Here is a 21,964-nt window from a genome sequence, read left to right on the forward strand (position 1 = left end):
TACACTTCAGCTATGTAGCTGCTAGAGAAAATGCAGAGATGATAATATCATGGTCATAAAAAGAAGGCAACAGTCATACATGCACAACTAGGAAGACAGTACTTCATTCTAAAATGCATTTGTCATTGTGTCTGTGGAAAAAAAACATAATTTATGCCATGTTACTCTAGGCAACATCTAACATCACCTCTTATTATTAAAATCCCATTGATATTGGAGGCCTAATTTAAGCATTCTTTGATTAATATACTAATTCTCCTCAACTATGCAACACCACAATATAATAGGTTTCCAAAAGAATTTAATGTATCAATGGAAGTCATGAACAAATATGATATTTCATATATCTGCGGCAATCCTGATACTCTGCACAAAAGGTTTAACATTTACTCCTTCCCAGCTAGTAATTAAACAGCCACTACTGTGGTTCTGTGGAGTGCACCAACTCACTGGCTTGGGGCAGGCTTGAGAATCCTAACAAAGACTCTTTAATTACTGGCTGGGAAGGTGTGAATATTATGCCTTTTACTAAAAAGCAATAGAATTTCAGCCACTTCCTCTGGTCAGTTCAGCTAACTTTATTAGTAAATGTATAAATTCAATTAAAAGAAACATGATTTAAAATATATATTAAAGACTCATTGAGAAACTTTATGTGATACAGCTCATATGTTTGGTGTGAAGGATTAAATTATTCTGTTACAACAGCAGAAGATTTACACTTCTTATGATTACCTTAAGCTCTGTTTACATTAGGAATGTAAATTTTTAACTGATAAAATATGCAGTTCAAATCCAGTATATGGAATTAAAGTGCTCAACAACTGAATGTTGTTGAAAATATACAGAGAAGCCTTTAGAAACCATAAGACTAAATACAAATTGAGTACATTATAGATACAGCAGACCCAGACTTCTGATGACTCTTTTTGCAACTCCTTGCTTCAACAACCACTTCATTGTTACCCAATGCCCTCTCACTAGAGTCCAAAATACAGTTTTACAATCTTTATGACCAGCATGATGACAAGAGAGCAAACAGAACAGGTAACTGAGCAGCAGAGAAGGTGCAAGCAAGGCAGCCTAGAACAGATAGGAAAATAGAGAAGATAGCTTAGAGGGACAGAAGGAACGAACAAGTCCATGGAAGATGGATGGGAAAATAGAGAAGACTGTATAAGGGAACAGGAGGCACAAACAAGATGGCAGAAGTTGACAAGAGAGCAAAGAGGATGTTGGAACTGGGGCTTGAGAACTGCCCGGGAACTAAACCTATATTTCTACACTGGCCCCAACGAGAAAGTGGGTTCAACTTAATAATGGCTTTTTAAATAAGCATCATTGGGGAACCAATTAAGTCATGAGTGCAGGTGTCTGCTGTATCTAATTATGGATGATTACATTTACTTTCATGGTAACAATATTCCACGTTCTGAGGCAAAAGGCAGCTGAAAAGTCCTTCCAGCAGTATGTTTATTTCATTTGCATTTTAAAAGGCATCTGTTTTTGATTTTTCTATTCTCCTTTGTAGCGAGGGGGTCTTTTTTCTTTAAAAGCAAGAAGACCTTCAATTCTGTCTTTTGTTGGAATTGTCTAAAATGAAGAAAGTCATTTTGAGTTGCCACATTATAAGTCAGTCACATTTCCATGCAAACTTTTATCTGCCTAGAACTGTTAAATTCCATTCATACCATATATACTGTATTTTTTGCACCATAAGACACACTTTTTTCCCACAAAACAGGGGGGTGGAAAGTCTGTGCGTCTTATGGAGCGAAGAAAACAGATTATATTTTCCTGTTTTCTTAAAAAAATGGTGCGTCTTATGGAAAGGTGCGTCTTATGGTGCGAAAAATATGGGTACATAAAGCTCAGAAAAAACTGTAAGTTGAGCCATGACTGCAAAGTATTCTGCAGTTTCTGTAAATCAATCATGATCTTCTATAGCCAATATTTTGCTGATTGTCAGTGCAAGGGTGTGAGAGTGCACTGAGGGCAATTTCACTTAGTATATTCTTTGTGCACTGAGATCATCTCAATGCAAGAAAATAGCTCTACAGTAATTTCTTTATGTTATTAGACACGGAGTAGAAAAGATTCTGTGGTAAATTCACAGCAAATTAAAAAACTTATATGGCACCTGATTATTAATAGGTAAGCTTTTCCAGGATAATTTGGAAATGATTTGCCAAAAGCAGGCAAAAATTTGGACTTTACCCAGCATAGGCCAAGAGATTTGTCTGAAGTTCAGGCTTAATTTATGCTAAAGAAACTATCAAGAATATAAAGAAGTTTGGTTACCTCTCTTCCTCTCCAACTCCCCACCCTCACCCACACTTGGAACACAATAACAACAATATCCTGGGCCTTGACATTATTGGAAATTGTACTTCTCCAGAACTTTTCAGATATTTTTGAAATATATAATTCTCCTGGGCACCCACAATACTGTTGAATTGTTCCTCAATCTAATGAAAGCTTAGCAGCTGTTCTAACTAATCATGGGGATACTTCCCACTCTTTCTAACATGAAGACACTAAATGGATGATGCATCATCCAGCAACTGTGCAAAGTGCATGAATAAATTATTTTCTTCATTCTGACAAAAATACAAAATTCCCAAAGAAACATCTGCAGATCTCTATAAGCAAACATATGCACTACCAAGAACATAATGTCACACATCTAGGAATGAAACTGTAAGTCACAAATTACCAGATCATCTGAGATGGAGGAATACTCACAATCCTTGATTGAGAAAGGTTGTTGTGAGGAGCTGGTTATTGAAAAGTGTATCAGTTACATACCTGAGCATAACAAGCTTCTTCAATTGCCAAGCCTGTTAGCAGATCTACCTGTGGAACAAAAATATGAAATGCAGTTAAAAATTAACTCAAATTATTTGAGAAATACTTCTACAACACTAAGCCAAATGTTCATATTTATTTTAAAAGATTTTGAACATACCAGGTTCATACATTTATATGGTTTTCTTTATCACTGCAGAATTACATTATCAACATTTTTCATTCTGTGTTTCGCTATGTTAAAATTATAGCAGCATACACAGCTCTAACATCAGTTTGCAAATTGATTTAGGCGATTAAAAGTGGCTATCTTATATTTCTGTATCTTTCTCTTTCAGATGCCATTTCAAAACTTCCTTATTTGCATACTACATCCAATTTACTGAATTATATTTGTCTGAAGTGACAAAATCTGTGTTTTATATTAAAAAAAGGAAATAAAATCTGAGCCCATGATGAGAGGTAGTGAAATGATATGTGACAAGAATACTGAAATCTAAAGTGTGTCCTAAACCTTCCTCAAGTCTACAAAGCAGCTCAAGTTTTCTGCCAACTTCTGAAATAAACAGCATGCAGTCCCCATTTAAACCTACACACATGAAATGAAAGTTACAACTGGAGAGATCTATTTATAAAGGCATTTCTGAGACACCCCATGCCAATAGTTCACTTATGAGTTAAACAGATTCCATGTACAGTGGTGCCCCGCATAGCGACAATAATCCGTTCCGAAAAAATCATCGCTATGTGGATTCGTCACTATGCAGGGCAAAAAAGCCCATAGGAACGCATTAAAACACATTTAATGCGTTCCTATGGGCAAAAAACTCACCGTTATGTGGAAATCCTCCATGCGGCCGCCATTTTCGCTGCCTGGTATGCAAGAAAAGGGCGCGAAAACACTGCGGGCGGCCATTTTTGGAACCGCTGATCAGCTGTTTTTTAAAACATTGCTATGCGAAAATCGGTAAGCGAAACGCTTACCGATCATTGCAAAGCGATTTTTTGCCATTAAAAAGATTGCAATGCGATCGCAAAAAACAAACCGCTATGCGGATTCTTCATTAAACGGGGCGCTCGTTAAGCGAGGCACCACTGTATTTATATGAGATTACACTGACCACTAACAAAACTTCATACAGTTGTATGATAGAATATGCCAATATTTTAACAAACTGCCTTTCAGAAACAGTGAAAAGGGTATTGTTCAATTAATATTTGGGGCAACATTTTTCAATTCTTATGCATAAAAACACATTTTCAATACTCCAATTATGTGCAGAGTGTTAAGGCACTTTTGTGCTACCCTTGGCACAGAAGGTTAGGAAAGAAAATAATTAGGTTATCTTTCATCAAACAGAAAACTGTAAGTCTTTGATAAGAAGATATTATTAACAAAAGAGTAATTCTTGCTTATACAGTATGAAGAAATCACACTTCAGGGTATAAAATTTCCCAGCCGCTCTATGTTTGCTAAAAGCTGCTAAAGGGAAAAGCTGAAGAGATGAGGGAAACACAAATTCTACATGTTAACCCTTAAATTGACAAAACTAGATGTGATGGTGCACTTGCTCATCAGAATTTGATCCCAGCTACCAAGAAGCATATATTGTGGCACAGGTACAGACTCTGCCACCCCTCTTTCTAGATTCTTTTCCCCCAGAGGGCTTTTCAGACGAGAAACAATTCCCAGTCAAAGGAGAATTGCTAAAAAGCTTCTAGAGGATGATGAAAAAGGTTCGGTGTCCATGCCTCCTCTAACTATATTTTAAAACTTTCCCTTAATCTTCAAAATCAACTGCAAGCCACATCATGTTATACTGGTCTCACATCTACTTTGTCCTTTAAACAATAAGTTTAGACAGCAAGCAGAAACAAATTGTCTTACTTCCATTCCTTGATTGATGGCCAGTTTTGCAACTCTCATTGCTACTGGTCCCTAAAATTAAAAACAGACACACATTTCTATTTGTGACTTCAAATGTTCCATTTAACATTTATAATCATACAACAGTATTTTGTTAAGGTGCATATAGTAAGATTTCTCTAGTCTATTGAATATCTTGGAAAAATGGGATACTAGGACATTTGGTATTCAAGAATAGATTTCATGTTTATATCTCAACATTTAATTTCTAAAGTAGTCAATACAAATATTAATGTGATAAAAATAACGGCTCATGCATAGATGATGATGGAGGTGAAAGTTAAGAAAGATTACAGAGAAGTTAGAAGATGAAGAATAGATTCCAATATTTTGCAGTATACAGATGTACAGTAATGGATGGAGCTAAGAAAGAATGGATGGAAATATGGTCAATAAATGAAGCAGGTGGGAGTAAAACAGGAGTGTTATGGGACACTATGAAAGGAGTTATGAGAGGAATTATCATTAGAGAATCATCTAGAATAAAAAACTGAGAGAAGAAAATATAAAAAATAGAAGAATCATTAGAAGATTTAGAAAGTAAATATTTTATAGATAGAGGTAATAAGAAATTATTAGAGATTCAAGCCAAAAGGAGAGAGTTAGAAAGCACAGAGTTAGAAAAGGTCCAGAGGGATTTGATGTACTGGAAGAGGATTTTTTTTTTTTGAGTATAGTAATAAAAGCTCAAAGCTTCTAGCTAGGGTAGCTCAAACTAAAGATCAAAAACCACAATTAAAGTAATCAGAAACAGGAAAGAATTGTAGCCTAATAAAGGAAAAATTAATGATGTTACAAGAATTTTACCAAAATTTATATAAAGGTAAGAGTACATTGAAAGAAGGTATAGAAAATTATATTAAAGAAAAATTAAAGAATAAACTACAGTATTAGAGAATGATAAACGAGAATTAGAAAAAGAGATAAAGGATGAAGAGATTACAGAGATTATTAACAAACTAAAAAATGGTAAAACTCCAGGCTTTGTTGGAATGGGATCAGAATATTATAACGCTTTTAAATCAATACTGATCCCCAAGTTAAAAATACTTTATAATGGAATATTGGAAGGAGAGAAAATACCAGATTCCTGAAAATATTCATTAACAACTCTCATTCCAAAACCCAATAAATATCTGACAGACCCAAGTTCCTATAGACCTGTTTCATTATTAAATGAAGATGCAAAGATATTTACTGCAATCTTGGCAAATAGAATGAATACGTTTATTACAAAATATATTTAAAAGGATCAAAATGGGTTTTTAAAGGGAAGACAAATGGAAAATTTAACTAGGAGGGTTTTGCATATTATATATAATATAGAAAAAGATATATCAAAGGCAGGCATTTTATCATTAGTTATTTTTAAGGCATTCAATTGTGTAGAATTGCCAACATTAAAGATTATTTTAAAGGGCTGGGGTTTTGGAAAGAAATTTAGGGGGGTAATACACCAATTATATTTGGAGAACACTTCTGCAGTAATTGTTAATGATGGTAAGACATAGCAGATAGCTCTAGGCCGAGGCACCAGACAAGGTTGCCCTCTTTCTCCAGTTCTGTTTTGTTTGATTATTGAAATATTAGCAACTGCAATGAGGAATGACTTAATTAAAAGTATGGATGAAAATAATAAAATAAAGATTAATTTATTTGTTGATGATTCCCTATTGACACTGAAAAACCCATTAGAAAGTATAGATAAAATTAAAATTCATTTAGAAAAATTTGAAAAAATTACTGGATTACATGTAAATTGGCAAAATTCTGAAATAATGTTGTTTAATCATAATAAACTAGAACAAGAAATGTTTGTTGATAAATATGATTTTAAGATATGTAAATCAGTTAAATATTTAGGTATAGATTTAGTAAAAGATACTCAAAAATAAAGGAACATAATTATAATAAATTAAAAGGAGATATTAAAAAGAAACTACAGGAATATACTAACTTAAAACTTTCTTGGTTTGGAAGGATTGCATGATAAAAATGAAGATTCTACCAAAAATTAATTTTTTATTTAGAATGTTACCAGTACAGTTAATAGAAGATGATTTTAATTTTGTCAAGGAATGATTAATAAATATTCTAATGAAGGGAAGAGAGCCAGAATAAATAAAATGTATTGGTATAAAACAACAAAAAAGGAGGCTAATCAGTTGTTCATTGGGGAAATTATATACAACTCAGAAAGGTTAAATTGGTGGAAAATGGAATCATCAGAATTAAGGTGGATATTGAAAAACATCTATTTGATATGATTAACAAATACTAAATAAGTAAAATTAATAACCCATTTTTAAAGACTATGTTAAACGTCTGGAACAAGTATAGAAAGAATTTACAGTGGTGCCTCACTTAACGGGCGCCCCATTTAACTATGAAATTGCATCACGATTAACTTTTTGCGATTGCTTTTGTGATCGCTTTGCGATGTTCCCTATGGGGAAAAATCGCTTTGCGATGATCGGTACCCTGTTTCGCTTACCGATCATCGCAAAGCGATTTTTTAACAGCTGATCGGCGGTTCCAAAATGGCTGCCGATCCAAAATGATCGGCAGTTCCAAAAAGCCTGCCTGCTGTTTTCTGGGACAGATTCCTCGCTTACCAGGCAGCGAAAATGGCCACCGTATGGAGGATTTTTGCTTAAAGGTGAGTCTGAAGCCCATAGGAACGCATTGATTTTTGCTTAAAGGTGAGTTTGAATCCCATAGGAACGCATTCCAATGTATTCCTATGGGCTTTTTAGTATAGCATAGCAACGAAATCGCTTTGCAGCGATTTTTGCTGCACCGATTATCGTTGCTATGCGAGGCACCACTGCATGTCTGTTGAACTCTCCATTAGGACTAGTGAAATAGAGGATTTTCCTGCCAATATGAAAGTTTACGCAGAATAATTTAAAGAAAAAAGTGATTAGATTAAAAGACTGGTTGTATAAAATGAGATTGATAGCTCAAATGAAACAAACCTTTCAAAATAAGAATATATCATGGTTGAATTATATGCAATTAGAAAGATGGACTAATGAATGGGTAAAGAAGTATAATAAAGGCAGAGAATATATGAAGTATGAACAATTTCTATGAAGATATTCAGATGACTGATTCAGTAAAGGGTGCATTGCGTAAAACGTATAAATTCCTGTTTGATCTAGAAGAGACTGAGAAAGAAAGATTGAAGTTAGTGTGGGAACACGAACTGGAAAAAGAATAGATGAAGAATGGAGGAAGATGTGGAAAATGAGGGTTTTACAATTTATATTGGTGAGAATAAGATAAAAGAATTCAAATTGGGTTTAAGATGGTATCTGACATTGACAACATTGAATAAAATTAACACTAGTTATCTGAATATCTGTTGGAAATGTGAGAAGGAAATTGGTACATACAGTACTTTCATATGTGGGGGGAATGCGAAAAAGTACAAAGATTCTGGAAACTAATCTTAAAAGAAATGACATATGTGAAAAAGATACAGAATTTAATCCTGAGATAGCTCTGTTATCAATATTTGAGAATGTGGAATATGATCAGATGACTAGAGAACTGATTACCAATTTATTAACAGGAGTCAGATTAATAATATCTAGGAATTGGAAATCAAAGTTTGAATTTTGAATGGAACAATGGTATAATGAAATATGGAACATTGCTATAAATGATAAGTTAACTTGTAATTTAAAGTTAAGAAAGGAGAGATCAAAAAGAATAATTTCTATGATATATGGAACAGATTTCTTGAATATGTGCTAACAAGTGGAAAAGGGAAAGCTCCAAATCAAGAATCAATGCAGTTTTGGAGAAGAGGACAATAAAGGAAGAAGAAGAATAAAGATAGAGGAAGAAGAGGATTACTGCAAGAGATCCCGATTATGGTGTTGGGAAACACAGTCGATTTGTATTTTGGTTTATGTATTTTATGTTTATGTTTCAGTTTAAGAATAAATAAATAATAAATAAAGTAATAAATAAATAAAGTATATTCTATATTTCTAATTTCTTATATCATCTCCACAGCTTTTCTCCAAAATTCCACAAAATATCCACTCCCCTCTTCCCATAAGTGAGAAGTTTTTGGATTGTGGGCATGTTTCACACTGTTTCCTCTTCAATTATTTCTTGCATTCATAATATATTTATGTGAGGTACTCCTTACCTGTTTTCTTTACATTTGAAAGCATATGAAATTCCATAAAACAGGAAGGTACATAGAACAAACCACATGCATTTATATAAAACTTCACCCTGAGATTAGCATTAGCTGGAATTAACAATCAGCATTAAGTAAACAAGTGGACAAACTTTTGTCCACTTGTTTACTTAAACTTTTGTTTAATTAATGCTGATTGTTTACATATCATATAGGTTTTACATATAGGTTCAGTTCTTGTTTTTCTATTAATTTATTTAACAAACCAAATAGGTGATGGATTATTTCAACTGTGCCAAACAACAGCAATACTTCCTCACCATCCCATACCAAAGTAGCATTGAGAAGCTAAATGATCAGCTTGGTACTGTGTCAGTACACCCAGATCAGAAAGCAACCGAATCACAGTTCAGTACAAACACTTATAAATACATTATTTTTCAAGAATACGTAAAGCTACATACCTAAACACATACACATGCATGCAAATCCCATCAGTTAATGGAATTTGCTTGTGTTTAGAATTTGAGCCTCCAGCTACAGAGTGCCTGTTCAATACAGTTTGTTCATGCAGAGAATCTGTAGAGTTTAGTTTGGAAAAATGAACTGGGGAGTCTAGAGACAAAGAAATAAAAAAAATTCACCATGGTGACATTTTTTAAAAAAAAGCATGCCCTGTTCTACTGATATTCATATAAATGAATAGAAGTAAACACAAATTTGGAAGGACTGAGCTTTAGCAATAACAGAAACCTCAAAAGTTTCACTTTAATTCTATGTCAAAATTTATAACAAAAAAGATGTATTCAAAATATAAATATGATATTGTGGAGGCCTTTTATGCCCTAGTACTACCAATTTAAATAGATAAACCAAAGAGGGTTATCTTCTATTTGTTAAATTATAATGGAATTTACCTACTGTTTGTGATTGTAACTTTCTTAATTTACACAATTCTTTTCTTCATCACTTGTTCATCCTTTACTGCAATGGAACAGATGGACTGTACCTGAGGTAAAAATTCTCTTGCCAGGGCTAAAGCTCTTCTATAGGCAGCATCCCCTGCTTCATTCTGTTCCACCACATGACTGATCAATCCTATTGATTTTGCTTCTTCACCATCAATTACACGGGCAGAAAATATAAGTTCCTTTGCCAGAGACACTCCAATTGTACGAGGTAGCCTTTGCGTTCCTCCTGTAGTTTACCAGAAAAAAGGAGTTGAATTGAGACATTACTTCTGCTATAGTTTAGCCAGATCAAGTAGCACCACAGAACAAATAACAGGCAGGCTCTCCTACCTGCCCAGTTTAAACTTGGGAAGAAGGGCTCATAAAACTAGAAATCTTGAAATATTCTCTGTTAAATGTTCATGAATTATTTTATCTCCCTCCACCCTTTGCTGTCTCTTTTCCCTTATTCCTCCTCATTATGACACATATCTTTGATAGGCGCAATTGTTAACATCTACTACTTATTTTATCTGAACGTTTTTGGCTTTTGCATTTAAATATTTTTAAAAAACACAAGAGAAATGTGTTCTGAATTAATCGTTTCCCATTATACATTACTTTTCTCCCACACTATCTACCACAAGAATCTTAAGACTGGCTCACAAGCATATAAACATATATATATGAAAAAACTGCAGCATGCCCTCCCCAAGTAACATAAACAGCAAAACTCCTTGAATTCTATCACAGAAAATGTGTTCAGACAAAACTGCCTGTGAAGAATGCCAACTTTTCCATGCTAAAGGATTCCATGGCATGGTTGATTAAAAAGCCCAACCATACACCACAATTTGTCCTGCCTCACAAGGCTGAATAGGCATGGGCAACTTCATGCACCCAGCTCCCTCAGAGAACTGCACAGGGCCTGGAAACACTAGATGGGCACTTCTGGCTCCCTTTTTTCAAATGGGGGAGACTTAGGAGACTCCCCAAGATAATTAATTAAAAACCCACAGATTATAGAGGCTTCCAGGAGCAGAAACTTACCATTGGGGGGGTATGTTTGTCCTGGAGTTAAAAAAAAATGCTTTGGAGTAGCCATATATAGCCCATGGGGTGTACTTTGCCCACCTTGAGGCAGAAGGACATGCAAAATCATTTATCCTGATGTACAAAGATAGGTTTGTGAAAAAGGAAGAAATCCTTCAGATACCCAGGTCCCAACTTATTTAGAATTATAAGATTTGACCAAGTTGTCTTCATTGTGACTGGAGGTATAGCGAGAGCCAGTATATCTGATAAAGCTAGGTTGCCAGATACATGGGTACCAAAAGGAGGACATAGAAAGACAAAAAAGAGGACAGAGGAGGATGTATTGAATGTTTCATTTGAATCGTTCTGAATTAAATCTATAATCAATAAAATTTGCCAATAAATCTCTCTTAGTGAGCTGACTTTGAATTCAGACTTCCAAAGAATAGCAAGGAGAGACAAGAGGGCCTTCTTAAATGAACAATGCAAAGAAATAGAGGAAGATAACAGAAAAGGAAAGACCAGAGAGCTGTTCAGGAAAATTGGACATATTAGAGGAACATTTTGCGCAAAGATGAACATGATAAAAGACAAAAATGGGAGGGACCTAACAGAAGCAGAAGACGTCAAGAAGAGGTGGCAAGAATACACAGAGGAATTATATCAGAAAGATTTGGATATCCTGGACAACTCAGACAATGTAGTTGCTGACCTTGAGCCAGACATCCTGGAGAGCGAAGTCAAGTGGGCCTTAGAAAGCCTGGCTAACAACAAGGCCAGTGGAGGTGATGGCATTCCAGTTGAACTATTTAAAATCTTGAAAGATGATGCTGTTAAGGTGCTACATTCAATATGCCAGCAAGTTTGGAAAACTCAACAGTGGCCAGAGGATTGGAAAAGATCGGTCTACATCCCAATCCCAAAGAAAGGCAGTGCCAAAGAATGCTCCAACTACCGAACAATTGCACTCATTTCGCACACTAGCAAGGTTATGCTCAAAATCCTGCAAGGTAGGCTTCAGCAGTATGTGGACCGAGAACTCCCAGAAGTACAAGCTGGATTCCGAAGAGGCAGAGGAACTCGAGACCAAATTGCTAACTTGCGCTGGATTATGGAGAAAGCCAGAGAGTTCCAGAAAAATATCTACTTCTGCTTCATTGACTATGCGAAAGCCTTTGACTGTGTGGACCACAGCAAACTATGACAAGTTCTTAAAGAAATGGGAGTGCCTGACCACTTTATCTGTCTCCTGAGAGACCTATATGTGGGACAGGAAGCAACAGTTAGAACTGGTCATGGAACAACTGAGTGGTTCAAAATTGGGAAAGGAGTACGGCAAGGCTGTATATTGTCCCCCAGCTTATTTAACTTATATGCAGAATACATCATGCGGAAGGCTGGACTGGAAGAAACCCAAGCCGGAATTAAGATTGCCGGAAGAAATATCAACAACCTCCGATATGCAGATGATACCACTCTGATGGCAGAAAGTGAGGAGGAATTAAAGAACCTTGTAATGAGAGTGAAAGAGGAGAGTGCAAAAAACGGTCTGAAACTCAACATGAAAAAAACTAAGATCATGGCCACTGGTCCCATCACCTCCTGGGAAATAGAAGGGGAAGATATGGAGGCAGTGTCAAATTTTATCTTCCTGGGCTCCATGATTACTTCAGATGGAGACAGCAGCCCTGAAATTAAAAGACGCCTTCTTCTTGGGAGGAAAGCGATGACAAATCTTGACAGCATCTTGAAAAGCAGAGACATCACCTTGCCAACAAAAGTCCGAATAGTCAAAGCTATGGTTTTTCCTGTCGTGATGTATGGAAGTGAGAGCTGGACCATAAAGAAAGCAGACCGCCGAAGAATTGATGCTTTTGAATTGTGGTGCTGGAGGAGGCTCTTGAGAATCCCCTGGACTGCAAGGAGAACAAACCTATCAGTTCTAAAGGAAATCAACCCTGAATGCTCACTTGAAGGACAGATCCTGAAGCTGAGGCTCCAGTACTTTGGCCATCTCATGAGAAGAAAAGAGTCCTTGGAAAAAACCTTGATGTTAGGAAGGTGTGATGGCAAGAGGAGAAGGGGACGACCAAGGATGAGATGGCTGGACAGTGTCTGCGAAGCAACCAACATGAACCTGACACAACTCCGGGAGGCAGTAGAAGACAGGAGGGCCTGGCGTGCTCTGGTCCATGGGGTCACGAAGAGTCGGACACGACTAAACGACTAAACACACACACAGTGAACTGACCAAGAAACAGTCAATGTTAAAAAATAAAAATAAATTCAATGGAGGCTTTTTTTCAAACTACCAAAAAACATTATTTAAACAACCAACTGTACCAGAACCCACCTTGGCCCGGCTGTGGGATCCACTGGATGCTTGCACTCTACACAGGCTCAGAGGCAACCTTGCTAATCTGGACACCCAAACAAGGCTCTGGCACAGGCATGGGGAAAGAGGCACCGGGCAAAGCCGAACAAGGCAGCTTCCCCTCCCCTGAGGGTCATAAGTTTAAGGCTGGGGAGTATGGGAGTTGGAGTACCTGAAAGGGACTTTGAACACACACAGTTCAGGCACTCGCCTTCCCATCGATGCACTTGGCCGCTGCTTGCTCCTGCCTGGCTTGGCAGGCAGCACTCTGCTCACGCTGCTTTTCTCCACGTGGGCTGGGCGGGCATGGCGGATCGCTGAGCAGCTGCAGCAGAAGGGGGTGAGGGTTGCACTCCAGTGCCAGCAGCAGGTTAATGGGCGGGGCGTGGCAAGACAGGGGGAGGCGGAGTCCTTCCACCTCTCCCCCTCCCATCCAAAATTATAACATAAAATATACAAAAGCCTGACATTTTAAAGGTTTTTCTCTTTGCCTGCCAGATGGAGGACATTAGGCTAAAAGACGTCCAGCAAACCTAGATAAAGCACTGCTGTGATATGGCTAGGCCACTGCCAACATCCACGCTGTTGGTGTCTTTTTTTGGAGGTGTTCGTTTGTTTGTTTGCACTGACTTTAGTTTCTGCATAGCTCAAGGGCTGTTCTATACAAGTTGCAGAATGAAACTGAAGAAAAGCCCTCCCAGCCATTTTGGCTTGCACATCTATCTAAAAGGTGATCATTACCTATAAGGCTCTAGACAGCTTAGGTCCAGACTACCTGAAAGAATGCATCTCCCCATATGAGCCTTCTTGGCATTTAAAATCATCGAAGGAGGAACTCCTCTCGGTCCCACTGCCCATGAAGGAATGGCTCATGGGGACATGAGAGATGGCCTTCTCTACAGCAGTTCCTAGGTTATGGAAACCTCTCCCTCAGGAGATCAGATGGCCTCCTTCCCTTTTATCCTTCCACCGACAGCTAAAGGCCTATCTTTTCAGGCAGGCTTTTAACAATCATGATTGAGTCCCTGAATGCCTTTTTAAAGTTAAGATAGCTTTTAATGTTTACTTGCTTTTAATTATTCAATTGTATTTTAGTTAGCATATAGTTTAATTGTTTTTTAATGCTCAACTCATCATGTTTTTAATTCTATTGCGAGCCGCCATGGGCCTCTTATCAGGAGAAAGGCGGTCTATAAAACAAAGCACTTTCAATGGTAAACAGGCTTCTTTGAAAGAAAAGATTCCCCACTAGAAAATTGTTGGAATACCTCTTTCCAGAGCAGTTTCCCTCTTCCCATTAGCACTTCCATCTTGTTTAGATTAAGCTTAATTATTTTGTCTGACATCCAGTCAATATCATGCATTGTTTCAAGAGTCCCTAATTCCAGGGAAAACTTCAATGGTGTACTGATTCAAGCCTCCCTTAGAATTAGTGAGAAATATACTGGAAGCCATATGGCAACACTGCACTAGAAAGCTCTGGACATTCTCTCCTAGTACTGTAGTTTCATTTAGATATTAAGCATCAGAGGGCCCCTCAATAGATAATGGCAGCACAATATGAGCAAAAGCCCTAAATCATAACCTTCTGAAATCCATCATTCAGTAATGATGAGTCACTGTAGCCCAGTGTCTCCTATCTTCATTTTCTCCAGACAATTCAGTTTCTACAGTAGATGGTATAATATGTCATCACTGGCACACTGAAAGCATACTTTTTGATCAATGTCCACTAAATAGAATCAGAAGAATTTAGCCTCTTCACCCCTGCATCCTGCTAACCAAACTGAAAATTAAGTACAAAGTAGATCCCATCATATGCATGTTCATGGTGCTACTAAGACAACCCCCATGGTTTCCCCTGAGCCCTGAGGGGCTTCATTACCCAAGGTCCAAAATAGAGATAAGCATGAACCCTGGTTCAGAAGTTCATGCCAGTTTGTAGGCACAGCACAATTCCCTTCCCAATTCCCTGGCCAATGTCCCACTCACCAGCCAGCATGTGCTCCTCTCCTCCTTCTCTTTGCCTGTTCAGCCAGTCCCCAGCAGGAGCACAAGCTGCCCTGCCCTGCCTCCTTGTCTGAGTGGGTGATCAGCCAATGAGATGGGTCATGTAAGCCCATGCTCCTGGCAGCGACTGGCTGAACAGCTAAAGATAAGGAGCACATGCCAGCTGGTGAGTGGAGGATTCAGCCAGGGAGGTGGAAGAAGGGAACACAGTGCCATGTTTATGAACTGGCACGAACCCCCAAACTGAAGTTCATCCCCATCTCTAATCCAGAATCACAAACCGGGGATACTTCAACAGCACACCTGATATCAATATCACCTCTGCCACTTCTGGTAAGGAGATTTTTAACAGTGGAACATGCGGTACAACAAACCAATCTGCCCTCTGTTTGCTATTATTGTCCTCGTGTCCACCTTGTGGTCTAAGCTGCTGCACCACCAAGAAGAGTTTATGTGGAACAGATCAATCAGTCTGGCTTCATCTAGTAAGGTACTAATGATGCATTACATACCATCATGCTAGAATAACACTAAGCCCTGAATTATATAGGTTTTTTTGTTCAATTAACTGAGCATTCAGCAGCAGCACACTAAGGACAAGAGGGCTGGAAGGAAAAACTACAGTAATATAGCAGATAGCTGCATCGATACTGCCCACCCATGGGTCATCCATGTAGGTAGAGGAGCAGAAGTAATTGAGAGGAGCTTGCCTTACGAGTTCAGACAACAATGAGTTTTCTGGAAACATCAAGGCTCAAGGAGGGCAGGATAAGAAAAGGCAAAACAGGACATAGAGGTTGGAAGAGTCTAAAAAGGAGGAGGGGACAGCAAAAGTATAAAGGGTAGAGAGGAGGAGCAGAGGGAGGACTCCTAGCCTAGCTTCAAGCAGACTTAGTTATTGGTTGTTGTGGGTTTTTCGGGCTCTTTGGCCGTGTTCTCAAGGCTGTTCTTCCTAACGTTTCGCCAGTCTCTGTGGCTGGAATCTTCAGAGGAGATGAAGATTGTGTGAAATCCTCTGAAGATGCTGGCCACAGAGACTGGCAAAACGTCAGGAAGAACAACCTTCAGAACATGGCCAAAGAGCCCCAAAAACCTACAACAACCATTAGATCCCGGCCGTGAAAGCCTTCGCGAAACCCAAAGAAGTTCTAAAGCTTCATGTTTTAGCTGGCTGAAGGATGCCACAGTGCAACAGAGGTGCAGCCAGCCCCCTGCCGACTCCATGCCAAAGGCCCCTAGTTCAACACAACTATGGTGGTGGTGAAGACAAAGGCAGTACAAATGCCTCTGACACATGGAAGCAGAGGTGCTGGTCATTTGGGAGCTGTCAATTTCCTACTGTGATCAAGGACATTTATGGGGGCACAATTAGGACTTAACCTCTTTACAAACACCAGGAAAGGATGAGCTAACCACTCCCCAGCCTGTAATTTAGGTGCAGGTTTGAACCAGGCTTGGCCCAGGGGAGACCAGAAAGTGTGTAAGCAGTTGAGACAGTGTTGTTTTAGTGTTAGTTTGGTTAATACATTTGAGTTGAACAACATCTCAGACTTATCATGTCTAGACCTGTGTGACCTTTTGGCACCCCTCTACCCATCAAGACTTATGAGCACACACAGCTATGTAATTCTTTTTATTCTTATTGACGTTTTACTGGATTTTACTTCCTGTTATAGATGATGTTGGTGCATGGTCTCTCAGAAGTTCACAGGGCACCACTGACTTCAAGTGGGAGCAATGAACTTAAAAACACTCTCTTACCGAGAGTCTATGCTGCTGGTCTTTAAAAAAAATTAGAGACCGCTGAAAGACAGGTCATCCAATTGATCAAGTTGAGTACTATAAATATTAAGGCATTCACACAGGTCTACTAAATCTGTGGTGCACAAGAAATTCATTTCAGCTACAGCTGAACTTAGAGCAAAACAGCTATTTTGTTCCTTTGCCACAAAAGGGGGCAGGTTTGTCCCTATTGTAGCTGTAGTCTTTAAAGTCAAACTAGCTGTGCATTTCTTATATGGAGGCCTACTGTGGACTACTGATTCATATTCTTTCATCAAATGTATTTAAGACTATTTTCCTAGATATGTTCTGGATGCTTCTAAATGTGCATTTAAACCACCCGTTAACTTGGAGGAAGGTGGTTGTGCTCACTGACAAGTCAGGCTTGGGGTACTGGCCTTTGGTATTGAAACTATTTCTCACCATTCAGTGATCCATTTACCTCCTCTTGGAGAAAAGTTATAACCCCAAAATTTTCTGTCCTTGTCTTTTGTGGGATCTTGAAGTGAAGGACCCAAGATTCTGACAGGCAGAATTTGTTAGCTATGTCCAACAAATCATGTTCCCCTACAGCTTTAGGTCCCCATTCATCTAGTCATGCACATGGTCCCTACTTGAGCATATGGTCCATGTCCAAGTATAGGAAATCCTTCTTTCTAGCAGGGGTTAATGCCCTTTGCAATAATTGAAGAGCAATTCCATGGCATACCCTGCAGTCAGGGGGTCTGCCCATATGACACTAGAGCTGCTGAGATAATAGCACATATGCTATTCTGTATTGTAGTGGCCAAGGGGTAGAATATTATATACCTCCAATAATTTATTGTCATTTTAAATATATTCATGGCATATCCATACAACGAAATTCATACAGGCACCCAGAGACCAGACCCACATGCACACACATACAAATTCCCCAAACACTCCCCACCCACTAAAAATCCCCCACTAAGAGTACAAACAGGCAGGACTGATGCTGACATACTAAAATAATGTATAAACATGAATAGCCTTTTTAAAGTACTGTGATTGACACTAGGCTCTAAATGCTGGAAGACCTACAAACATCTTCAAGTCTAGTCATGTAATGATTTTGGGGGAGGGAGTTTTTGTAAAATATTGGTATGACTGACAGACCAATCATCTCCCCTGGACCCCTGTGTGGGTGACTTTGGATGCATGTCAACAATATGACAAGCAGAATTTATCTGGTGACTCACTAATCTATGAGCCTCAGCATGGAAAGACATTGCAATCTGAAAACTAATTTAGCAAATCTTCTCATTTCTCCCAAAGAAACTGTTAGTAGGTAGCGGTAGTGGCCTGGTAATTATTAATACAAAAGCCAGGGAGGTGGAGGAGTAAAAACGACAATTATGTCCGATTTTCAACCTTCTCTATCCACTAGGTAGGAGTGAAGCTTCTGTTTTTTGTTAGTCTGTGAGGCCTCTACGATGAACAAATCAGGCTTAGGGTGTTGGAATAGGAAGTACTGTATGTGTTCTTCCTGTATATGATAAAAGGGTAAAGATGACAGCATGAACCACAACTGCTGGATCAAGGTGGAGGGTGCTAGTAGTAGAGGGAGAACTGGTGTGGAGGAAGGTTTATTTTATTTTATTTTATTTGTGTTTTTTTTTTAAGTTGTACACTGCTTCCATTAGTACCAAGGCACTACTCTGTGTGGTTTACAATAGATAAAACCTCACACAGTGATAAAAATTAAACACTAAAGACACTGAGAACAAATTAGCAAATTTTATAGAATTAACTTGATGGCACACAATTATTTCAAGGTTAAACTTAAACATACTCTTTTGTAAATGAATGTAAGAACAATTTTAAACATATCCTCTATGAAAATAAAACCCAAAATACAGTGGTGCCTCGCTTAACGATTGCCTCACTCTGACGAAATCGCTTGACGATTAGGTTTTTGCGATTGCTTTTGTTCTAAATTGTTTTTTTTTTCCATTTAATGATGATCGGTTCCCTGCTTCAGGAACCGATTTTCGCTTTACGATGATCAAAAACAGCTGATCGTCGGGTTTCAAAATGGCCGCCGGCTGCTTAAAATGGCTCCCCGCAGTGAAAATGGCCATCCCATGGAGGATCTTCACTGGACGGTGAGTTTTCAGCCCACTGGAATGCACTGAGGGGTTTTCAATGCATTTCAATGGGCTTTTTTATTTCGCTTTACTACATTTTTACTCTACAGCGATTTCGCTGGAACAAATTAACGTCATTAAGCGAGGCACCACTGTACATCATGACGTGATCAACAATAAAGGAACCAAACCAATGCTACTTTCTAAGAAATCAAGCAATGTAAGATTTATGCAGATGAAATTTTAATTATATGACACATGGAATCAATGAAGCATATTTTCTCTCTCTTCTTTACTCAAAAGCTAGCAAACAATTCATGAGAATGCAAGGCTAGGAGTCAGTGCCATGAGCCAAACTGGTCCATACCAAAAAAAAAAAGGTGGAGGAAGTAATAAACAGATGGAAATATTTAGAATTTTTCTGACATTGGCATTCTCATTTCATTAGTTCTTAGAAAACATTTGATTTCTATTTACATATTTAAAATTCGGTGTTTTGTAACGAAAATAATGACTATTGGACTTTGTTGCAGTACAGAAAGAACAATACTAATTCCTGGCACTTAAATCAGATATTAATAGAAATGGGCCTATGTGGAAATAATTATGGCAATGCCACTACTGGTTTAATTTGAGACTGTTTTGTTCCAATAATTGTGTGTTTGGGGTATACTCTTCACAGTTGTCATGCACTGTCAAGTTATAACCCTAATAGCATTTTCAAGGTATGGGAGATTTTCAAGGAGAGGATTACCATTTCCACCACTGAGTTTTCATGGCAACGTGGGGATTTGAACACAGCTCTCCTGAGTTCTAAAGCAATACACAGGCCACTAAAATACAATGGCATTCTAAATATTTAACCAGAATATTCAAAATTGGAATTCACATTTTCACATTTGCTGCAGCTAACTATGAAAAAATCATGAAGCAATACAATCATCCACATTTCTATGGGGTTTTTTAATTATTTTTCTGAGTTGGCTTATTCATGCAAAACCTTATAGCAATCTCAGACAACGCTAGAGTTACTACCAACTTTGACTCAACTGACACTGTCAGAACAAAAATGCAAGAATCAATGTGATTTTCAGACCCTACTGGTGTTTGAATAAGATATTAAGTAACTTGCTGGAGTTAACTGTGGTTGACAAGGTTCCAGAGTGCACCTTAGTTGCATAGCTGGGGCACATGATCAGGCACATCCTTGGCACTTTTTCAATTAGCTGCAGCAGATTATGAAAAACCTTTTGTCAACACCAACAGGATTCTGGTCTATAATGGAAAAAATGTTCATTCTGTGCAAGTGAAACCTTTGAACAATCAATAGTTCATTCTATAGTTATTTCTAGCTTATGTTATTTGGTAGATTGTAATGTTTTAGTTGATTATTTGTATTTTTAAAAAAGATTAGACTAATGGAATTCTTTACGTACAGTGAGACCACAAACACGTGTATGTGACACCAAATTTTTCAAGCAAAGCCCAGTATTTACTAGCTACAGGTGATTACAAGAGGATTTTCATTTAATGTAATTACATAATTTAACACACACACAAAAGATATACATGGATATTTTGGGTTATGCTGATCTTTATTTCAACAATTTGTCAAATTAAAGCTAAATATGGTGTCATGGGCATGGAATTTTTTCAAAATGATGGGGAGGTTCTCTAAGGGAAGTAAGCTAGGTGATGGTAGAGGGCTCAACGTCCTTCACTAGCATATCAACCTTCTTCATTAGCATACCATTTTCAGGTTTAACTGTATGCTGCCCACACATACCTTATTTACTGTATTTACATGCACAGGTCTGCCACAGTCATCTGCAGCATGGCATTATATTGAGTTGCAATTCAAAGATGTTATTTAGACACATTAGCAGAAACTGTATACATTAGCAGGTGCTTCCTTGGAAGTCTTTTTATTTCAGTAATACAAACCCAAAGTAGTTTTCCCTTTCACTCTATGAGCTGATATATTAAAAGCTTAAAAATCAGAGGTACACAAATTTTCTCAGCAAACATGTTTTCTAATAAGTATTTCTACTTATTACTTATTCCCTTCTCCAAGTCTTCCGGCATTCTTGTGGATGATTCAGAGGTTTCTTTCATTTCTACTTTTGTGTTCAAAACATAAAAACGAGCAAATCCTGCTACTTCTTACTTTTTAAAAATCTCGACACAAATATATCTCTGTTTAATCCTCCGGGATATGCAATGAGTTGTGAAAAGAGCCAAAGTTTACTTTCAGTTGCTCTAAGGTAAAGGACAGCATGCAAAGACCCCTGCTATATCTTAACAACAGTGACAAATGAGCATCCTAGGGACAGAACATGCTAAGTGCCCAACTTATCAGAGGGCCAGAACCATTTGCTACCAGATTTGTAGGTAGCTACAGTAGCTGCTCAAAGTTACCCTAATTCATTATGGTTAGTATACCAAGCAACAGATCATGACATTAAGCATTAGATTAGGCTTTCTAACATACAACAATAATTTCCACAACTTCGCAAACTGAATAAAATTTCCATATTTTGCCTCTGAAGCATCATTGCTAGATATATCGTCAATTATAAAGAAATTCATTTGAATTAAGTCTTATTTTTACTTTAAAAAAACACAGAAGGGAGCATGCAAAAACCACAATTCACCCTAATTTACAGAAGCAGAACTAATCCACCTATTCCCATTAACACTCTGCATACTTTGTTTAATTACTTGGAAGCAAGAGTGGTTGTTAAAACATCTGCTTTCTACACTATTAACAATTTCTCTTGGGGCTATTTATTTAAAAAGAAACAAAACAAA

At 37.8% G+C, this 21,964-nt stretch overlaps 1 protein-coding gene across 5 annotated transcripts in view; it reads right to left on the bottom strand.

Moving 5' to 3' along the window:
* Window positions 1-284: 284 nt before the first annotated feature.
* AUH (AU RNA binding methylglutaconyl-CoA hydratase) overlaps window positions 285-21,964 on the bottom strand; it is a 69,460-nt gene continuing 47,780 nt past the window's right edge. For 4 of the 5 annotated variants that reach the window (XM_078386209.1, XM_072992383.2, XM_020797548.3 and 1 more), the window contains 4 exons: window positions 9,904-10,091; window positions 4,697-4,747; window positions 2,809-2,856; window positions 285-1,593 (listed from right to left, as the gene is read on the bottom strand). In XM_078386209.1, coding sequence (XP_078242335.1) covers window positions 1,516-1,593; window positions 2,809-2,856; window positions 4,697-4,747; window positions 9,904-10,091 — 365 coding nt within the window. In that variant the 3' untranslated portion in view covers window positions 285-1,515. Of the gene's footprint in view, window positions 1,594-2,808; window positions 2,857-4,696; window positions 4,748-9,358; window positions 9,510-9,903; window positions 10,092-21,964 lie in introns of all 5 variants that reach the window. The other variant, XR_012084376.2, reaches the window with a different exon arrangement.

Source organism: Pogona vitticeps, chromosome 2 (genome assembly GCF_051106095.1).
Source record: "Pogona vitticeps strain Pit_001003342236 chromosome 2, PviZW2.1, whole genome shotgun sequence".
NCBI classification, from domain to species: Eukaryota; Metazoa; Chordata; class Lepidosauria; order Squamata; family Agamidae; genus Pogona; species Pogona vitticeps.